At 44.4% G+C, this 19,131-nt stretch overlaps 2 protein-coding genes and 1 pseudogene across 3 annotated transcripts; 1 reads left to right on the forward strand and 2 right to left on the reverse strand.

Moving 5' to 3' along the window:
- Nucleotides 1-564: 564 nt before the first annotated feature.
- Nucleotides 565-1,145, reverse strand: LOC310829406 (histone H4). The gene has a single exon (XM_083707802.1). The coding sequence runs from the start codon at nucleotides 947-949 to the stop codon at nucleotides 638-640; it is 312 nt and encodes a 103-aa protein (XP_083563928.1). The 5' UTR covers nucleotides 950-1,145; the 3' UTR covers nucleotides 565-637.
- A 3,383-nt stretch (nucleotides 1,146-4,528) lies between these two features.
- Nucleotides 4,529-5,002, reverse strand: LOC310830580 (histone H2B 7 pseudogene; annotated as a pseudogene). The gene has a single exon. The product of its transcript is annotated as a histone H2B 7 pseudogene (transcript).
- Nucleotides 5,003-7,873: 2,871 nt separating this feature from the next.
- Nucleotides 7,874-16,643, forward strand: LOC310828924 (low affinity immunoglobulin gamma Fc region receptor II-b-like). Its single transcript, XM_083707002.1, has 8 exons — nucleotides 7,874-8,195; nucleotides 8,232-8,334; nucleotides 8,435-8,473; nucleotides 11,515-11,811; nucleotides 13,071-13,403; nucleotides 14,258-14,362; nucleotides 14,465-14,574; nucleotides 16,273-16,643. The coding sequence occupies exons 2-8, from the start codon at nucleotides 8,310-8,312 to the stop codon at nucleotides 16,408-16,410; spliced, it is 1,047 nt and encodes a 348-aa protein (XP_083563128.1). The 5' UTR covers nucleotides 7,874-8,195; nucleotides 8,232-8,309; the 3' UTR covers nucleotides 16,411-16,643.
- The last annotated feature ends 2,488 nt before the right edge of the window (nucleotides 16,644-19,131 follow it).

Below are 19,131 nucleotides of genomic sequence, written 5' to 3' on the forward strand. Positions count from 1 at the left end.
AAACGGCTTCGGGCAGTCACGCGCATTGCGTAGTTTTGGCAATTGCCCTATGAGGAAAACGGACTCATTATGCCCCTTTTTCACAAAGTACCGAAGGCATTAAGAAAGTGGGTATCGGGAGTGAGCATCTTCTGTAGGATCGGACGATATCTAATCAGGAAATCAATCGTATTTTAAAAAATTAAAATGTAAAATTTCGTGTGCAAAACGTTTAATGGAGATGCCGGGGATCGAACCCGGGGCCTCATACATGCAAAGCATGCGCTCTACCACTGAGCTACATCCCCGCCCGCCATGAACTCTCTGCAAATATATATTGAAAAGGCATAGTTATTGTGCAACCAAAGAAAGCCAAGTATCTAAAATGCCCATGGTAGTTCTAGGGTACATTAGGTACTTGTAACCTTGGGGGAAAAAACCCAACAGGAACGATAAAGCTTTTTACTTCAAGCCTTCCGTCCCTTCAGTCAGCTCTACTATGAAGTCAAGCCAAACTCTCGAGAATTCCCAATTCACTAGTGTAGATGCAGAAAGCCTTTTAAAAAATAGAACTATTTTAGCGCATTTAACAGCTCTTTTACGGGCAAGTGGTGGCCCTTAAAAGGGCCGTTTGTGCTGCGAATACGGAATCAGGAATTTAGCCGCCAAATCCATACAGAGTACGACCTTGTCGCTTCAAGGCGTACACCACATCCATAGCGGTCACGGTCTTCCTTTTCGCGTGCTCGGTGTAAGTTACGGCATCGCGGATCACGTTTTCCAGAAACACCTTTAGGACACCGCGAGTCTCCTCGTAGATCAGCCCAGAAATACGCTTCACTCCTCCGCGGCGAGCCAGCCGGCGAATAGCGGGCTTAGTGATTCCCTGGATGTTATCACGAAGGACCTTCCTGTGCCTTTTGGCACCCCCTTTGCCCAAGCCCTTGCCACCTTTGCCACGGCCAGACATCTTGCAAAATCACAATCGGCTACAGTCTCACTAGAAACCAATGTACCGTAAGCCTCTGCAGTTGTCCTTTTATATCATCGGATCCGACCAGAGGGAAAACTTCAACGTTTGCTCCACCCACGCCTCTCAACCAGTAAAAATACGCCGCGGGTCTTCACACAATTCAACCTGCCGAATGACGTTTTTCTAGTGAAGAGAAACTGTTCTGTCAGCGTGCAAGAATTACCACTTCGGTGCTTTTGATAACACCCGTCCTAGATTCTTGGAAATCGAATTGCGGTGATTTGTATTTATTTTTTGACAAATAAATGGCTGGAAAAAGCACGGCACGAGACAGAAATTCCACTTCACTTAGATCTATCCGCCAATTTTAATTTTAGTTTTAATTTTAACTGTGAACTAAGGGAATGGAGAAGAGGCCAGAGTTAATTTAGCTTTAGCGCCCCTTGGTAAAAAATGAATATTATATTATTAAGTTCCCATACTACTGTACCTTTCATCAGGATTCCTGGGTGGTTTACAATACAAAAATACAGTGAAAATAACAATAACCCTCAGACACAGTTTAAAAGGCCACAACATGGATTGCTTAATTAGCCAAAGGTTTAGATTCTAAAACTGATAAGTGTTCTAGAACTAATTTTTAAAAACTAAATCTGTAAAGTCTACAAGTTGAAGCAGGTAGAACCTTGCTTTGAAGGCCAAACTAATGCCAGCGTTCTGGAAGTAGCAAATATCACCACTGTCGAAGAAATGATTCTTCAACAACTTTGTTGGACTGGTCATGTTGTTTGGATACCTGATTATTGTCATCCAAAGCAGCTACTCTATTCCATACTTAAAAATGGAAAGCGTAATGCTGGTAGTCAGCAAAAGAGGTTTAAAAACTATCTTTTTTATAAGATATTTATTAAAGTTATAAAAGGTACAAAAAGAAAAAGCAAAAAACATCATTTTAAACAAAAAAAATACCACACATCCCAATAGGTAAAGAAAAAAGGATAAAATACAAAAGAAAAAAAAGAGAAAAAGCAGAAAATTAAAATCCATTAAACAAAAAAGAAAAAACAAGGCAAAATACAGCAAATCTTCCCATTACTTATCTTTCATTAGCTTATTTCCCTGACCTCCTCACACCTCCCTTTTTTGTATTCTAGATCGATTATCCATTTCAGCAAATCCTTTCCCTCTTTTCAAATTTTTGTCCTGTAATTTATCTTGATATTAATATAGCTTTACTTTCCCTCCTTTCACCAATTAACAGTCTGTTTTTTCCTAAAGCTTTGTAACATTTCTGCTAAAATCACATAAATTCATTCCAACATCATTCTAACATTCATTGATTTTACAATATTTCTGTAAATAGTCTTTAAATTTCTTCCAATCTTCCTCCACCGACTCTTCTCCCTGGTCTCGGATTCTGCCAGTCATTTCCGCCAGTTCCATATATTCCATCACCTTCATCTGCCATTCTTCCCAGGTGGGTAGATCTTGTGTCTTCCAATACTTTGCAATAAGTATTCTTGCTGCTGTTGTGGCATACATAAAAAAAGTTCTATCCCTCTTTGGCACCAATTGGCAGACCATGCCCAGGAGAAAGGCCTCTGGTTTCTTCAGAAAGGTATATTTAAATACCTTTTTCATTTCATTATAGATCATCTCCCAGAAGGTCTTAATCTTTGGGCATGTCCACCAAAGGTGAAAGAATGTGCCTTCAGTCTCTTTACATTTCCAACATTTATTATCGGGCAAATGATAAATTTTTGCAAGCTTGACTGGTGTCATGTACCACCTGTATATTATTTTCATTATATTCTCTCTTAAGGCATTACATGCCGTGAACTTCATACCTGTGGTCCATAACTGTTCCCAGTCAGCCATCATCATATTATGTCCAACATCTTGTGCCCATTTAATCATAGCAGATTTCACCGTTTCATCCTGAGTATTCCATTTCAACAGCAAGTTATACATTCTTGACAAATTCTTAATTTTAGGATCTAACAGTTCTGTTTCCAATTTTGATTTTTCCACCTGGAAGCCAATTTTTTTGACCAAGTTATATGCCTCCATTATCTGATAATAATGAAGCCAATCTCGCACTCTATTTTTTAATTTTTCAAAACTCTGCAGTTTTAATCTGTCTCCCTCTTGTTCCAAAATTTCCCAATATTTTGGCCATTTGGCCTCCATATTAAGCTTTTTCTGAGCCTTTAATAGGTTTAAAAACTCTCAAGGCAAATCTTTAAAAATGTAGTGTAAACACCAACAATTGGGAAACATTGGACAGTGAGCACTCCAATGGGCGAACAACCTTTACCAAAGGTGTCATGGGATTTGAAGACACTCGAACTCAGGACGCGAGAAATGTGCCAAGAGGAAGACACGCTTGGCAAACCCACACTGTGATCAACTCCCACCTGAAAACCTATGTGCCCACTGTGGAATGCTATGTGGATCCAGAATTGGCCTCCACAGTCACTTATGGACTCATTGTTAAGACCAGGTTCATGGAAGACAATCTAACCCAGCCATGAGTGATCGCCAAACACGAAGACAATGACTCCTAGGTAATAGGAATCAGAACTGCAGCTGTGACCTATCTTCATGTTACCGGAAGACATTGACCAATAATATATTTGGAGGCTGTTGCGGGAGAGAATTGGGGGAATCTCAAGCAGAAAAGGAGTTTGAACCCCAGATAGGGAGAAAATAAGTTTGGGGAGGGTCGAATTCCTTCAAAACATGAGTTTTCGGATTTCACAAGTATTCTTGCCTTGATTAGACACTAAATAAGCCTAAATAAGTCACTAAATAGTCCCCTGGGAAAAGACTGGATGAAACTCAAAACTGCTTTTCCTGCGTCCAATATTTATTTTATTGAAAAGGTTGTAAAGGAACACAACTACATACATTTTACTATTCAGACTCAATACAATAAAGAAATGGATTCAGTTTCTAGTTTCACAGATCTGAAATCAGAATTAATATATCGTACAAAGTGCAGAGTGGGGGGAGGAAGCGACCTGGCCACATTTTTGAGAGAAGTATAAAATTGGGGAAGTGATAGGACTTGGTAAATTCTTAATGAACGTTTGCACAATATGACTCAAGGGGAAAAATAAGAAGTTGTAGGTTCTATTGAGATTCCAACTCAAAACCTTGGACTCAAGAGTCTAGAGTACTAACCATTACACCATAGAACCACATAAAACTATATTATAAGATCCCGAAGCTGCACAAAAGAAAATGGTTTATCACCAGTTAGAAAATGCATATTTAGCTATTCAATGTGTGCTTATGGAAGGGACTAGTGTTAGGTTGATAAGTTATCAGTTATCACAAGAGAACAATGTTGTCTCCCCAAAAACAGTAACGTGCCTTTTCCTGTACTGGATTGGTAAACAGTTCTTAATACTTATTACACCAATAAAACCCCCACCCCTACTTTAAATTCTAGTAACTCTGTTGAACCAATCTCTTTTAATACGTTTTAAATTGTTACTTTTGAAATTGGTGGCCATATTGTAGTAGTTATTTTGGAGACAACTTAGAAGCCCAAGGAAACAGAACTCAGCAGTGATTCCATCTTTTAAAATAATTTGTGTGGCTCTTAAAAGAGCCTTTTGGTTTAAGTGGAGGATTTTTTCCCCAAGTTTACTTGGAGCTGGTGTACTTGGTGACAGCCTTGGTGCCCTCAGACACGGCATGCTTGGCTAACTCCCCGGGCAGCAGCAGGCGCACAGCGGTCTGGATCTCCCGGGAAGTGATAGTGGATCGCTTGTTGTAATGGGCCAGGCGGGAAGACTCAGCAGCGATGCGCTCGAAGATGTCACTGACGAAGGAGTTCATAATGCTCATGGCCTTGGAGGAGATGCCCGTGTCCGGGTGGACCTGTTTGAGCACCTTGTAGACATAGATGGAGTAGCTCTCCTTCCTGCTCTTCTTGCGCTTCTTGTCGCCCTTCTTCTGAGTCTTGGTGATGGCCTTCTTTGACCCCTTCTTAGGCACGGGAACCGACTTCGCAGGCTCAGGCATCTCGAAACGCTTCCACCAACCACCGAGAGAGAAATGAAGCGCTCTTCGCCGCCGCTTGTATTTATACGAGTCTCATGCAAATTAGCACCTCAAACACTCAAATTCCTATTGGTCGGCAACTTAGTATGCAAATAGCAGCGGAAGCGTTTGTTTGTCATTGGCTAACTAAGGCTCCTTCACTTTAGCGCCAACGGGAGTCCGTTTCCTATTGGTTAAATCGAGAGTTCGCTCTCATTGGTTTAGTTTCCCCCGCCATCCAATCAGAAGTGTCCATTTACAATCCGAGAAACGAACTGGGCAAATGAGAAGCCGCGCGGGAATTTTGAAGCTTTGCTCGCGGTTTATGGGATTCGCATTGGGCGTCGTTTGACAGCGATGAGTTTTTAGGATAATGGAAGGGATCTCAGAGGACCGACCAGTATCCCTGCTTTGTTCCCTTTTCGGATTAGATGCATGCAAATCTGGCACTGAGCTCTTTGGAGCCTGCCGTTTGCTGCATTTGATTATGATGAACAAGAAAATAATCCCGCTATTTGCCTTTATAGGTTGGGAAAGGGGAAAGAAACACATCTGGAGGCTGCCCTGCGCCTCTTTGTCTCCTAGTTCTCCCAGCCGAGGGAAGTCAGGATGCTGAATGTATGTTAAGTCAGCTCTGTCTTCAGCCAAACCAGCCACAGTAATACGCGTCCAAGGGCCAGTGGCGCAATGGATAACGCGTCTGACTACGGATCAGAAGATTCTAGGTTCGACTCCTGGCTGGCTCGGGAAAAGGCAACTTTTTAGGGGAAGGGGAGGCAAGCCGATCTGTGAGCTAAATGGGCTAGTGGTCTGACTCGGTATAAGGCGATTTCCAAAGCAGGACCCGGCTTAGCTTGATATTTTCATTGTGGCATCTGCAATGGAGGAGGATGTTCTGACAATTACTAAGCGTCTCATCCTGCTCCTTGGGGTTTCAGTTTCTGCTCTACTGCCGCTTCCCACCAGGGGCATCTACTTGCCCACTCTAAGAAGAGGAGGCTGAGCTCAGAGAGGCCACTTTGGCCCCATCAGCTTCTCAAGTTTGCATGACCCCTTTCTGAGTGGGCAGCATCCCTCCTCTTTCTCACCTCCAGCCTCACTCTGCTGCTTTGTCATTTTCTCAAGCGCTTTGGTTAACAGGTTAACAGGCAAAAGCACAGCAAGGACGGATGTGGTGAGCTCTGCTCTTTACTCCTGTGGTCAGTTTTGGGGCCAGGCAGCATGTTGATGCAGGCCAGCACCTAGGTTCCTGGCAAGGAACTGTTGTTATTACATTCTAATTTAATAATCCAGGTTTTTATCTGTTTTTCTATTACAGTTTCCTGGACTTTATGTTGCATATTTGTTTTGATGGTGTACACACCAATAAGCCATGCACTGTGCTCTTGAATTTGCAGGGGGCTGATGCTTTCTCATGCCCCCCCCCCCTCTCCACATGGTTGCATTCTGGCTACTTTGAAAATCACATAATTGTAGAGTTGGGAGGGATCCTGAGGATCATCTAGTCCAACCCCTCGCAATGCAGGGATAGGCAGCTGTCCCATATGGGAATCAAACTTGCAAACTTGGCATTATCAGTCCCATGCTCTAACCCAGTGTTTCCCAAACTTGGGTCTGCAGCTGCTTTTGGACTACAGTTCCCATCATCCCTGACCATCAGTTTCGCTAGTGAGGGATTATGGGAGTTGTAGTCCAAAAACAAAGCAATGACAAACCTAGACAGCATCTTAAAAAGCAGAGACATCACCTTGCCAACAAAGGTCCGTATAGTAAAAGCTCTGGTTTTCCCAGTAGTGATGTATGGAAGTGAGAGCTGGACCATAAAGAAGGCTGATTGCCGAAGAATGGATGCTTTTGAATTCTGGTGCTGGAGGAGACTCTGGAGAGTCCCATGGACTGCAAGAAGATCCAACCTCTCCATTCTGAAGGAAATCAGCCCTGAGTGCTCACTGGAAGGGCAGATCCTGAAGCTGAGGCTCCAAGACTTTGGCCACCTCATGAGAAGAGAAGACTCCCTGGAAAAGACCCTGATGTTGGGAAAGATGGAGGGCACAAGGAGAAGGGGACGACAGAGGATGAGATGGTTGGATAGTGTCTTTGAAGCTACAAACATGAGTTTGACCAAACTGCGGGAGGCAGTGGAAGACAGAAGTGCCTGGCGTGCTCTGGTCCAGGGGGCCACAAAGAGTCGGACACGACTAAATGACTAAACAACAACAAGTCCAAAAACAGCTGGAGACCCAAGTTTGGGAAACTCTGCTCTAACCAACCCAGGCTGAACTGGACACTATCTATCTACACTATCTATTTGAACACAGATAAAAACAAGTGATGGCATTGTCACAGCTAGATCAGATGTGGTTAGCAGCTCTTTGATGGGGCCGAGTAAAGCTTATGGCCTATAGATTGAGTTTTGCACCGAGCTCAGGGTTCATGTCCTTGAAATTCTGCTCAATATTGATCCAGAGGAGAATTCCGACGTATCGCTAGCAGAGCAAAAACTTAAACACGTTGCAGAGTTCCCAAAAAGTAGACCAAAGGCAATTGATATTTCATCCAGCAGAGAGCTTTACTGAAGGCAAATGAGCATAGTGGTCACAAATCCAATGCATTCAGGATTGGCACCATCCATAAGAAATCCAGTAACAACAGACTTTAACTTAAACTTGCAATAACTTATAATAAGACTAAAACACTATATATAGAACACCACACCAGAAGGAAGAGAGACAGAAAGATAAAGTGAAACCCAGGCTCCTCCCAGCTGTATTATCTGTAGTCAGCATGACTTTGACAGAAGAAATAAGGCAGGCATGTTGAACAGGTGGATTGTGATGTGCCGGCAGATCACTGGACGTTTGTGATAGATCACCAAGGGGTAGATCACTGCCAGTTTTTAACTGTGTGAGTAGATCGCGGTCTCCTGGGAGTTGGCCACCCCTGAAATAAGGGAACCAGTTTAAGTCAGCTGTACTCAGCTTCTCTGAAGGAACAACTCAAACATCATGAACCTTCTGCTTGTTTCTTTCACACAGAGAAAAGGTCCCAGAACACTCTTGAATTAAGCATAATAGGAAAGATCTCTACACATCAGATCAAGAAATGCCAACTGTCAATGTGCTGGAGGTAAAGGTGTGGTGTTGCAGTTCCTGTCTTTGGGGTTTGTTTCAGCAGCACCAGCTTGTTGTCTGTCTTGAGAGAGAGAGAGAGAGAGAGAGAGAGAGAGAGAGAGAGAGAGAGAGAGAGTCAAGGAGGGAGTTGGGTCCCCCAGCCGTGGGTGATCTTTGAAGGATACGGACAGAGCATGAAGTCTGCCGCTTTTGTGACAGGTTGGTGACCTCTCTGCCCTCCTCAGATGGGGGAAACTCGCTTTCTATCTCACATTCACACCATTTCTCACTGCATCTCTCCTTTGCTCTGTACTTCCAGCCTGTCTCCAGATCCTTCTTGTGAGATCAACCCACCCAGGTAAAGTTGACTTCCATTCTTGTTTGTTGTTGTTGTTGTTTCGTTTAGTCGTATCCGACTCTTCGTGACCCCCTGGACCAGAGCACGCCAGGCACTCCTGTCTTCCACTGCCTCCCACAGTTTGGTCAAACTCATGCTGGTAGCTTCGAGAACACTGTCCCACCATCTCATCCTCTGTTTCCCCCTTCTCCTTGTGCCTTCCATCTTTCCCAACATCAGGGTCTTTTCCAGGGTGTCTTCTCTTCTCATGAGGTGGCCAAAGTATTGGAGCCTCAGCTTCAGGATCTGTCCTTCCAGTGAGCACTCAGGGCTGATTTCCTTCAGAATGGAGAGGTTTGATCTTCTTGCAGTCCATGGGACTCTCAAGAGTCTCCTCCAGCACCAGAATTCAAAAGTCAATTGTTCGGCGATCAGCCTTCTTTATGGTCCAGCTCTCACTTCCATACATCACTACTGGGAAAACCAGAGCTTTAACTATACAGACCTTTGTCGGCAAGGTGATGTCTCTGCTTTTTAAGATGCTATCTAGGTTTGCCATCGCCTTTCTCCCAAGGAGCAGGCGTCTTTTAATTTCATGACTGCTGTCACCATCTGCAGTGATCATGGAGCCTAAGAAAGTAAAATCTCTCACTGGCTCCATTTCTTCCCCTTCTATTTGCCAGGAGGTGATGGGTCCAGTGGCCATGATCCTCGTTTTTTTGATGTTGAGCTTCAGACCATATTTTGTGCTCTCTTTCACCCTCATTAAAAGGTTCTTTAATTCCTCCTCACTTTCTGCCATCAATGTTGTGTCATCTGCATATCTGAGGTTGTTGATATTTCTTCCAGCAATCTTAATTCTAGCTTGGGATTCATCCAGCCCAGCCTTTCGCATGATGAATTCTGCATATAAGTTAAATAAGCAGGGAGACAATATACAGCCTTGTCGTACTCCTTTCCCAATTTTGAACTAATCAGTCGTTCTATATCCAGTTCTAACTGTAGCTTCTTGTCCCACATAGAGATTTCCCAGGAGACATATGAGGGGATCAGGCACCCCCATTTCTTTAAGAACTTGCCACAGTTCCAAGGGATGTAAGGGTGTCACTTTTTTATTTTAAAAATATCACACACACCCTTTGTTACAAAATTAAATAATTAGACGTACATGGCTAACAAAGAATGGGTCACTAGGAGGGGTATAATACTAAACACATTATTTTTCAGTACACAATAATCTGGTGGTTACAGTAAACTAGTATAATGAATTCTTCAGCAAATCAACTTGAGTAAGAGGAGCGAGCTAATGAGTTGTGCTTGCTTATCTGCACCATACTGCAATATATGTTGTATTTCTCATCCATGTGTTGTTTCATATGTATATTTAATAAAATAACACCATGCAGTATAAAAATTATGCCGTTTGTTTCCCTCCTCTTCCATTTTTGCAACAGCGTCTCCATTACAGCTGTTTGTCAGACTGTGTTACACTGGTGATCAATATTCATTAATTGCAAGTTTCTCCAAGTTCTGGCTATTACCATTCTAGCTGCTGTTAATAAATGTGTTATCAATTCCTTCTTCATTGGTCCATATCTGAAGTATATAAATTAAGTGGTCACTGGGTTTGTCTGAGCTGCTATCTGAGAGATCTCTTTAAAAACTTCCTTCCAAAGTAGTTCTATTTGTGGACATTCCTACCACATATGTTGGTATGTGCCTATAATTTGCCCCCTCTGCAACATAACGGAGGGCTATTGGGTTTTAAGGGAGGCACCTCAGTGTTAAATACATCCATGCACAATTTTTAGAGAACTTCCTCAAGTCGCAGATTCAGGGCCGGATTTATGTTTGATGAGGCCCTAAGCTATGGAAGGTAATGGGGCCCTTTATATGTCCAGCTGTCCTTTGTCCACAACAAATAGTCACTGTTTTGTGTGTGGAATATACACTATATGATAATGTATGGACCTAATAGGTATCTAATGCCTTTTACACATAACAAATAGGAGCCTACGCAACACACAACACTGTTGCTCTATGTAGGTTTTATTTTATTCATTTTTTGTTTTTTATTTTGGAAATGTACATCCTCTATTTTCCACCCACATTCTGATTCGATGTCTTTTTTTTGTTTGATTATCCATGTTTTTTACCAGCATCTTGGTTTCCCCTTTCTTTAATTTAAAGCCAGCCAATTTTCCAGATCTATTTATCTCTTCTGCCACATCCGGTATGCTCACTCTTGGTTGCTCTAAGGTTAATACAATGTCATCCGCGAACGCTTTTATTTTGTTATTTTGCTGGCCCACTGTTATTCCATGAATTTTATTATTCATCCTTATATTTCTTCTCCCTTTCTATGTTGAAAGGAACATAACATTTTCCACGGTTAACCTTTTCCCTTTTGGCCACCAGATGGCGCCAGAGACACTCCTGTACTTCCCACAAGTAATATAAGTTGTTGTTGAGTCGTTCAGTCGTGTCCGACTCTTCGTGACCCCCTGGACCAGAGCACGCCAGGCACTCCTGTTTGGTCAAACTCATGCCGGTAGCTTCAAGAACACTGTCCCACCATCTCGTCCTCGGTCGTCCCCTTCTCCTTGTGCCCTCCATCTTTCCCAACATCAGGGTCTTTTCCAGGGAGTCTTCTCTTCTCATGAGGTGGCCAAAGTCTTGGAGCCTCAGCTTCAGGATCTGTCCTTCCAGTGAGCACTCAGGGCTGATTTCCTTCAGAATGGAGAGGTTGGATCTTCTTGCAGTCCATGGGACTCTCAAGAGTTTCCTCCAGCACCAGAATTCGAAAGCATCAATTCTTTGGCGATCAGCCTTCTTTATGGTCCAGCTCTCACTTCCATACATCACTACTGGGGAAACCATAGCTTTAACTATACGGATCTTTGTTGGCAAGGTGATGTCTCTGCTTTTTAAAAGTAGAGACAAGTAATACATAGGAAGCGCTTTTCATAGTGTGTGCCTTCAGTTTCCTTCTCAGAGTGTCTTCGTCCTCTGGTTTTCATTCGTTTGTTTCCTGACTGGCTGGGTTTCCTCTCCTTCTCCAGAGATCCCACCTGCAGCAATTCTTTCCTTGGATCCCCAGCACCACATCTACATGAAAGGTGAAAAGGTGATTCTCACTTGTTCAGCTCCTGATGGTTTGGAGGTGGCAGGATACACATTCTTCAAACAACAGCAGGATCAGACCTTCAAGGAGTTGCCCAATAGTCGAATGGGGCCTTATGAGATGTTCCGTGTCAATGAAGATACTGTTGGGAATTACAGCTGTGTGTACTGGATCATGCCCTCAAGTGAGGAAATCTTTTCCTCACAGAGTAACCTTGTCTTTGTAGCCATGGCAGGTGAGCATCCTTGCATTTTACTGTTTGGCGTTGTCTTGTTGATTCGCAACACAAGAGGGAGAGGAGCACTGGGTTCTGAAAGGATTTCAGACTGCCTAGAAGGTAATAAGGTACAGTGGGACCTTGGTTCTCAAACTCAATCCATTCCAGAAGTCTGTTCGACTTCTGAAACCGTTCGAAAACCAAGGTGCGGCTTATGATTGGCTGCGGGAGCTTCCTGCACTCAATCTGAATCCGTGTCGGACGTTTGGCGTCCGAAAAACGTTCACAAACCAGAATACTTACTTCCGGGTTTGCGGCGTTCGGGAGCCGATTTGTTTGTCGACTAAGCCATTCGCAAATCAAGGTACCACTGTACAGTGGTACCTCAGGTTACAGATGCTTCAGGCTACAGACGCTTCATGTTACAAACTCCACTAACCCAGAAATAGTACCTTGGGTTAGGAACTTAGCTTCAGGATGAGAACACAACAGAAATCGTGCAGTGGCAGCGGGAGGCCCCATTAGCTAAAGTAGTGCTTCAGGTTAAGAACAGTTTCAGGTTAAGAACGGACCTCCAGAACTAATTAAGTTCTTAACTAGAGGTAAAGGTAAAGGGACCCCTGACCATTAGGTCCAGTCGTGGCCGACTCTGGGGTTGCGGCGCTCATCTCGCTTTATTGGCCGAGGGAGCCGGCGTACAGCTTCCCGGTCATGTGGCCAGCATGACTAAGCCGCTTTTGCTGAACCAGAGCAGCGCACGGAAACGCCGTTTACCTTCCCGCCCGAGCGGTACCTATTTATCTACTTGCACTTTGACGTGCTTTAGAACTGTTAGGTTGGCAGGAGCAGGGACCGAGCAACGGGAGCTCACTCCGTTGTGGGGATTCGAACCGCCGACCTTCTGATCAGTAAGTCCTAGGCTCTGTGGTTTAACCCACAGCGCCACCCGCGTCCCGTGTCAGTCTCATTCAGGCGCTGACAAATTAGACTGCTTGCTTTACTAAAACCCAAAGTGAGTAGCTGTTGTGGTGATAAACCACAAGAGTGAAGTTTTTGATGGAGAATTTTAATCCAGGCGCTCTTGTGACAATCTTGCAGCCACAGAGCTGGCAATCGACGAAGCAGAATGCCAGCGTCAGAGTCATGACTTTTCATAGAGCTGTCCAGCCAAAATACTTGCCTTCGCTCTAAAAGCCAAGTGGACCACAGTCTCTTAACCATTGAGCCAAGTCATTGTCCTCAATTGATTGCTTCTCCTTTGTGAACGATCACTCCAGATCACTCTCCCGCTCCGATGCTGATAGTTGATCCTCCACCTGGATCGGTGAACGAAGGGGACTCGCTAAACCTCACTTGCCTGGCCAACGAGGGGGAGACTCAGAAAAGATTCACTTTCTACAGGGATGGACTTGCGATAACCTTCAGCGATGAAGGATCTGTGTGGAGCTTCAGAGAACCTGGAACTAACTTCTCAAATGCCTCTGTTAGCATCTTGAAAGCCAAGCTCAACCATAGTGGAGAATTTGCTTGCAGCTATGAGGAAGACGTTAGTGGCCGGTGGGTGACCTCTTTCCGGAGCCAGAGGGTGAAAATCATGGTGAAAGTCCCCGGTGAGTCATTTGGGGAAAGTTAGAGCTCAGTTTAGCAGAAGGGTATTCCATTTTTCTGTGTTGATTGAAGTATTAAGGGGGCAACACTGGATGCCAAAAAGGGGGGGGGGAGATTGAGCAAAATGTCTGTCATTCCCTGTAACCTATAAATGTCATCTATTTTATTTCCTATGCCTTTTGTTGTTGTTGAGTTTTTAGTCGTGTCCGACTCTTCGTGACCCCCTGGACCAGAGCACGCCAGGCCCTCCTGTCTTCCACTGCCTCCCGCAGTTTGGTCAAACTCATGCTGGTCGCTTCGAGAACACTCGTCCTCTGTCACCCCCTTTTCCTTGTGCCCTCCATCTTTCCCAGCATCAGGGTCTTTTCCAGGGAGTCTTCTCTTCTCATGAGGTGGCCAAAGTCTTGGAGCCTCAGCTTCAGGATCTGTCCTTCCAGTGAGCACTCAGGGCTGATTTCCTTCAGAATGGAGAGGTTTGATCTTCTTGCAGTCCATGGGACTCTCAAGAGTCTCCTCCAGCACCAGAATTCAAAAGCATCCATTCTTCCGCGATCACCCTTCTTTATGGTCCAGCTCTCACTTCCATACATCACCTCAGCCTTATTGTTGGGTAAGAGTGAGCAGTTCATATTTGAAAGGATTGAAAGGAGAGAGAGAGGTGTTATTTGCAGGGCTCAAACATCTTTCCTCTTCAACTTGTCTAGAAAAGTCTGACCCTAGTTACTTGTCCTGAAAGTTACTCTTCAGAAGTTGAATATTTATTTTGCATGACATTTTCTGCCTGTCTCGCATCCAAGGACAAGGAAGCCTTATTAGAAACACAATAACCTAACCATTTTTTCCTTTTTTTTCTCAGATCCTTCTCCATCATCAGGTCCATCGCTGGCATTTGTATATCTGGCAGTCCCGTTTGTGATTCTGATGATTCTCCTCGTTCTCTACTGTGGACAGAAAAAGACTGGTAGTTATGTGGTGGGTTTTGAGGATACTGTGATGCTTATGTGAATAATATTGGGTGTACCTTTTCAGCCTTTGGCTCTGTTTCTGTCCTCTTTGGGAGCAGTGAAATGCCAGAAGGATTCTGAGCCAGAAGAACAGGAGGAGGAGGAGGAGGAACTGGGTGGTCTTGAAACAGAGGAGCCCCAAACAGCAGTTTTGCAGGAACACGACCAAGTAAGCGAGGAGATTCATGTGTAATATTAGTTACATCCACGGAAAAACTGCCTAACTACTTTTATGGAATGTGGTGCTACTGCAAGATGCGATGATGGCCAATAAATGACCAAGCTTGTGGGCAGAGATCTCTATTGTGTACGTTTCTGAGCACAATTCAAAGTGCTGGTGCTGACCTTGAAAGCCCTAAATGGCCTCAAAGGCCCAGTATACCTGAAGGAGCATCTCCACCCCTCAAAGGCCCAGTAGACCTGAAGGAGCATCTCCACCCCTCAAAGGCCCAGTATACCTGAAGGAGCATCTCCACCCCTCAAAGGCCCAGTAGACCTGAAGGAGCATCTCCACCCCCATCGTTCAACCGGACATTGAGGTCCAGCTCTGAGGGCCTTCTGGCGGTTCCCTCCCTGTGAAAAGTGAGGTTACAGGGAACCAGGTAGAGGGCCTTCTCGGTATGGTGCCCGCCCTGTGGAACACCCTCTCATCAAATGTCAAGGAAATAAACAACTATCTGACTTTTAGAAGACGTCTGAAGGCAGCCCTGTTTAGGGAAGTTTTCAATGTCTGGTGCTTTATCGTGTTTTTAATGTACTGTTGGGAGCCACCAAGAGTGGCTGAGGAAACCAAGTCAGATGGGCGGGGTATGAATAATAAATTATTATTATTAAATATCAACAGTTACTGCCACTGATAACTAAAGACTGGTTCCATGTTTGCAGGCAATGACCAGCAGCTCCAGATGACCAAAGAGGACTGTTTCTCCTCTTTATAGCCTGTTTGTGAGCTTCCCAGGAGCATCTGTCTGGCTGATGTCAAAAAGCACCCCAGAAAACTGAGCTAGGATAGGATAGCTCTTGCATTTCAGAGGGATCTAGGCAGTTGTTCTCAGCACCTTACAGGTAGGTAGATAGGTAGGTAGGTATGTTTCCCTAGGTTTTTGAGGCTGTACCATTAGAGCTAAATCCCTTTGTGTTCACAAATGCTGATTAAGAATAATAATAATTTATTTGTACCCTGCCCATCTGGCTGGGTTTCCCCAGCCACTCTGGGCAGCTCCCAACAGAATTGTTGTTGTTGTTGTTGTTGTTGTTGTTGTTATTGCAATAAAACATCAAACATTAAAAACTTCCCTAAACAGGGCTGCCTTCAGATGTCTTCTAAAAGTCAGATAATTATTTCCTTGACATCTGGTGGGAGGGCATTCCACAGGGCAGGTGCCACCACTGAGAAGGCCCTCTGCCTGGTTCCTGTATCCTCACTTCTCGCAGGGAGGGAACCACCAGAAGGCCCTCGGAGCTGGATCTCAGTGTCCAGGCTGAACGATGGGGGTGGAGACGTTCCTACAGGTCTACTGGGCCTTTGAGGTCGTTTAGGGCTTTCAAGGTCAGCACCAACACTTTGAATTGTGCTTGGAAACATCCTGGGAGCCAATCAAGCAGTAGGAAGTGGGAGAAAAGCTTCCTTCTCTGCGAGCTCCGGCTATGTAGGACTGCAGGCCAACAGTAGGACCTATGCTCCTCATGTAGAAGGTCAGAAGTTCAATCCCGCTGGCCTCTTCAGGTAAGGCTGTGAAGGACTTAGAAAGCTGCTGCCAACCAGTGTCCACAATACCAGATATGATACCCAGGGAGGTTATTTTCCAGGCCCCTCCTGCTTTCATTGCTGACCAATGGCACCCTCACATTCCTTCTGTTCCTGCAGGGCTCAACCATCACCTACGCCACCATCAAATTCTGCTCTGCTAAGTCTTGCTTAGGAAATGGGCTCCGACTGGTGGAAGAGGAGAAGGTGATGTACAGCGAGGTTCTGTTTCCACCTAAGAACAGAGGAAGAAAGTGAAGAGATTGTGGAAAGGAAAGAGATTGTGGAGTTCTGAGTGGCTGCCAAAGGATTCTACATCGCCTGCCAGTTGGTTTATTGCTCTCAGCCAGGGCATGGCTGAAGGCCCATCTTGTGGAAGCTAAGCAGGTCCGGGTCTGGTCAGTGCCTGGATGGGTGACTAGCTGGGAACCCCAGATGTGCTGCTGAGATGGTGTCCAGTGATGGAAGAAAGGGTGGGATGTAAATTTATGGGGGGGGGAACAAACAAATATGTGTTGGTTGAGGTCCTCCGCATGTTCCACAGAAATCAATGCAGTTTCTATTCAGTAAAGACAATTCAATTCCTACAAGTTGAAATCTGATGTGATTAAAGATTTGCAGTGTCCTTTACAAACATGGTTGGGAAAGAGAAGAGGGCAGAAACATCTCAAAACGACAACTAATCCAGAATGCAGCTGCCAGACTGGTGATTGGGAGTGGCCAACGGGACCATATAACATGAGTTCTGCATTGGCTCCCAGTACGTTTCCGAGCACAATTCAAAGTGTTGGTGTTATGTAGTGAAGTTTCACCCTGGGCCAGCAGGGGGATACTGTAGATAGTTTTCACTCAGGTCTGTAGATAGTTTTCACTCAGGTCCATATCAGTTATTTTAGGCGGGAAACTCTGGGTTGTTGTTGCTACAATGTTGACAGCCGGCTGCCTATAAAAGCAGGCCGGCTGAGCTGTTTGCTAGTCAGTTCTATTCCAGCTTACAAAATAAAGAGCTGCTTTGGAGAAATTGCTGTGTCGTCTGCTATGTCAACCCACAACTTAACAGTTGGTGCTGACCTCAAAAGCCCTAAACGGCCTCAAAGGCCCAGTATACCTGAATGAGAGTCTCCACCCCCATCATTCTGCCCAGACACTGAGGTCCAGCTCTGAGGGCCTTCTGGTAGATCCCTCATTGCGAAAAGCGAAGTGACAGGGAACCAGGCAGAGGGCCTTCTCGGTAGTGGCACCCAATCTGTGGAATGTCCTCTTTTCAGATGTCAAGGAAATAAAGAACTATATTACTCTTAGAAGACATCTGAAGGCAGCCCTGGATTGGGAAGTTTTTAATGTTTGATGTTTCATTATGCTTTTATAGTTGCTGGAAGCCACCCAGAGTGGCCAGGGCAAGCCAGTCGGATTGGCGGGGTACAAATAATAAAATTATTATTATAATTGTGCTTCCTGCATAGTAATATAGTTCTCATGAATATTTATTTTTAAATTTAATTTTATTTTTAATTTTAATTTCATTTAATTTGTATGCTACCATTCATCTGAAGATCTCAACGTGGTTCACAGAATAAAACCGCAAAGGTCATAATAAGAACAGGAACAAAACAAAACAATAACCCCCCTCCCAAAAACACATTTAAATAATTGCCTGGCACCCAAAAATGTATAATGAAGGCGCCAGAAGGAACCTCCGTGGGGAGAACATCTCACAAACGGGGAGCCGCTGCAGAAAATGTTGCAAATATAATATTGTGCTGTTTGAAGCAACTGGTAGCTTAAAAACTGACTCCTTTGGAAATAGATAGGTAGCCGTGTTGGTCTGCCATAGTCAAAACAAAAAAAATCGTTCCAGTAGCACCTTAAAGACCAACTAAGTCAGTTCTTGGTATGAGCTTTCGTGTGCATGCACACTTCTTCAGATACACTGAAACAGAAGTTTCCAGACCCTTCTATATAGTGAGAAGGTGGGGATCCCTCCCCACCTTCTCACTATATAGAAGGGTCTGGAAACTTCTGTTTCAGTGTATCTGAAGAAGTGTGCATGCACACGAAAGCTCATACCAAGAACTGACTTAGTTGGTCTTTAAGGTGCTACTGGAACGATTTTTTTTGTTTTTCCTTTGGAAATGAAACTTTGTCCAGACCCATGAAAATATTGCTTAAACTTTTACTGGCAGAACTTTATTCAAAACAATTAAAACATCTGTACATTATCTTGTGTTGACCAGCACAGGCTCAGTATGTTACAAAATACGAAATAGTCCAAAGAGACCTATAAGCAGAGCGCTCTCCCTCTCTCTCTCCCTCCCTCCCTCCCTCCCTCCCTCCCTCCCTCTCTCTCTCTCTCTCTCTCTCTCTCTCTCTCTCTCCTGCTTTCCAACTCTTGCCAAGCCATTATCACATGGTTTGTTCTCTGTTGCATTCAGAGAATGACTCCATTTGCATCTTCACTCTGTTGGGTTTGGAAGGCAAAGACTCAAAGGCAGCTCTTTTCAAAACGGCAGATTTGTAACTCAATACCTTCATCACATGATCAAAGGTTCACTCTCAGTACAGAGTAGAAAAACAAACAGCAGGTCATCATTAACTAATTACAGCTCAGAAAACTAATTACAGCTTTAGAAAACAGCATTGGGGGAAACTTCAGTGTTACCATTATACATTTAGCCATGTTCCATTTTAAACCTTCTTTAATACATGTACATTTTTCATTTCTGTGTGAATTAAACCATTACGCCTAACAGAAAAGGCCCGTTCTTGTGTTGACACCCTCCAGACCTCTTGTGGAGGAGGCACACAAAGAAGGGCCTCAGGTGATGATCGCAGGGTCTGGATCAGTTCATATAGGGAGAGGCGGTCGTTGAGGATCTTATTCCTGCTCCCTGGTGCTGGAGTTCCCATTCTGCTGACCCTGGTCTCTTCTTTCCCCAAAAGGGGTGCCTGGTTGGCCACTGTCAGAAGAAGATGCTGGAC

Source organism: Podarcis gaigeae (genome assembly GCF_964106915.1).
Source record: "Podarcis gaigeae genome assembly, chromosome: 13".
NCBI lineage: Eukaryota > Metazoa > Chordata > Lepidosauria > Squamata > Lacertidae > Podarcis > Podarcis gaigeae.

What these genes read in the sequence shown, in the direction of transcription:
- LOC310829406 (XM_083707802.1), bottom strand. Translation starts at nt 949, where the DNA reads ATGTCTGGCCGTGGCAAAGGTGGCAAGGGCTTGGGCAAAGGGGGTGCC.
- LOC310828924 (XM_083707002.1), top strand. Translation starts at nt 8,310, where the DNA reads ATGAAGTCTGCCGCTTTTGTGACAG. An exon ending in TGTGAGATCAACCCACCCAG is followed by an intron (nt 8,474 to 11,514) that starts GTAAAGTTGACT and finishes CTCCTTCTCCAG; the next exon opens with AGATCCCACCTGCAGCAATT. An exon ending in AATCATGGTGAAAGTCCCCG is followed by an intron (nt 13,404 to 14,257) that starts GTGAGTCATTTG and finishes TTTTTTTCTCAG; the next exon opens with ATCCTTCTCCATCATCAGGT.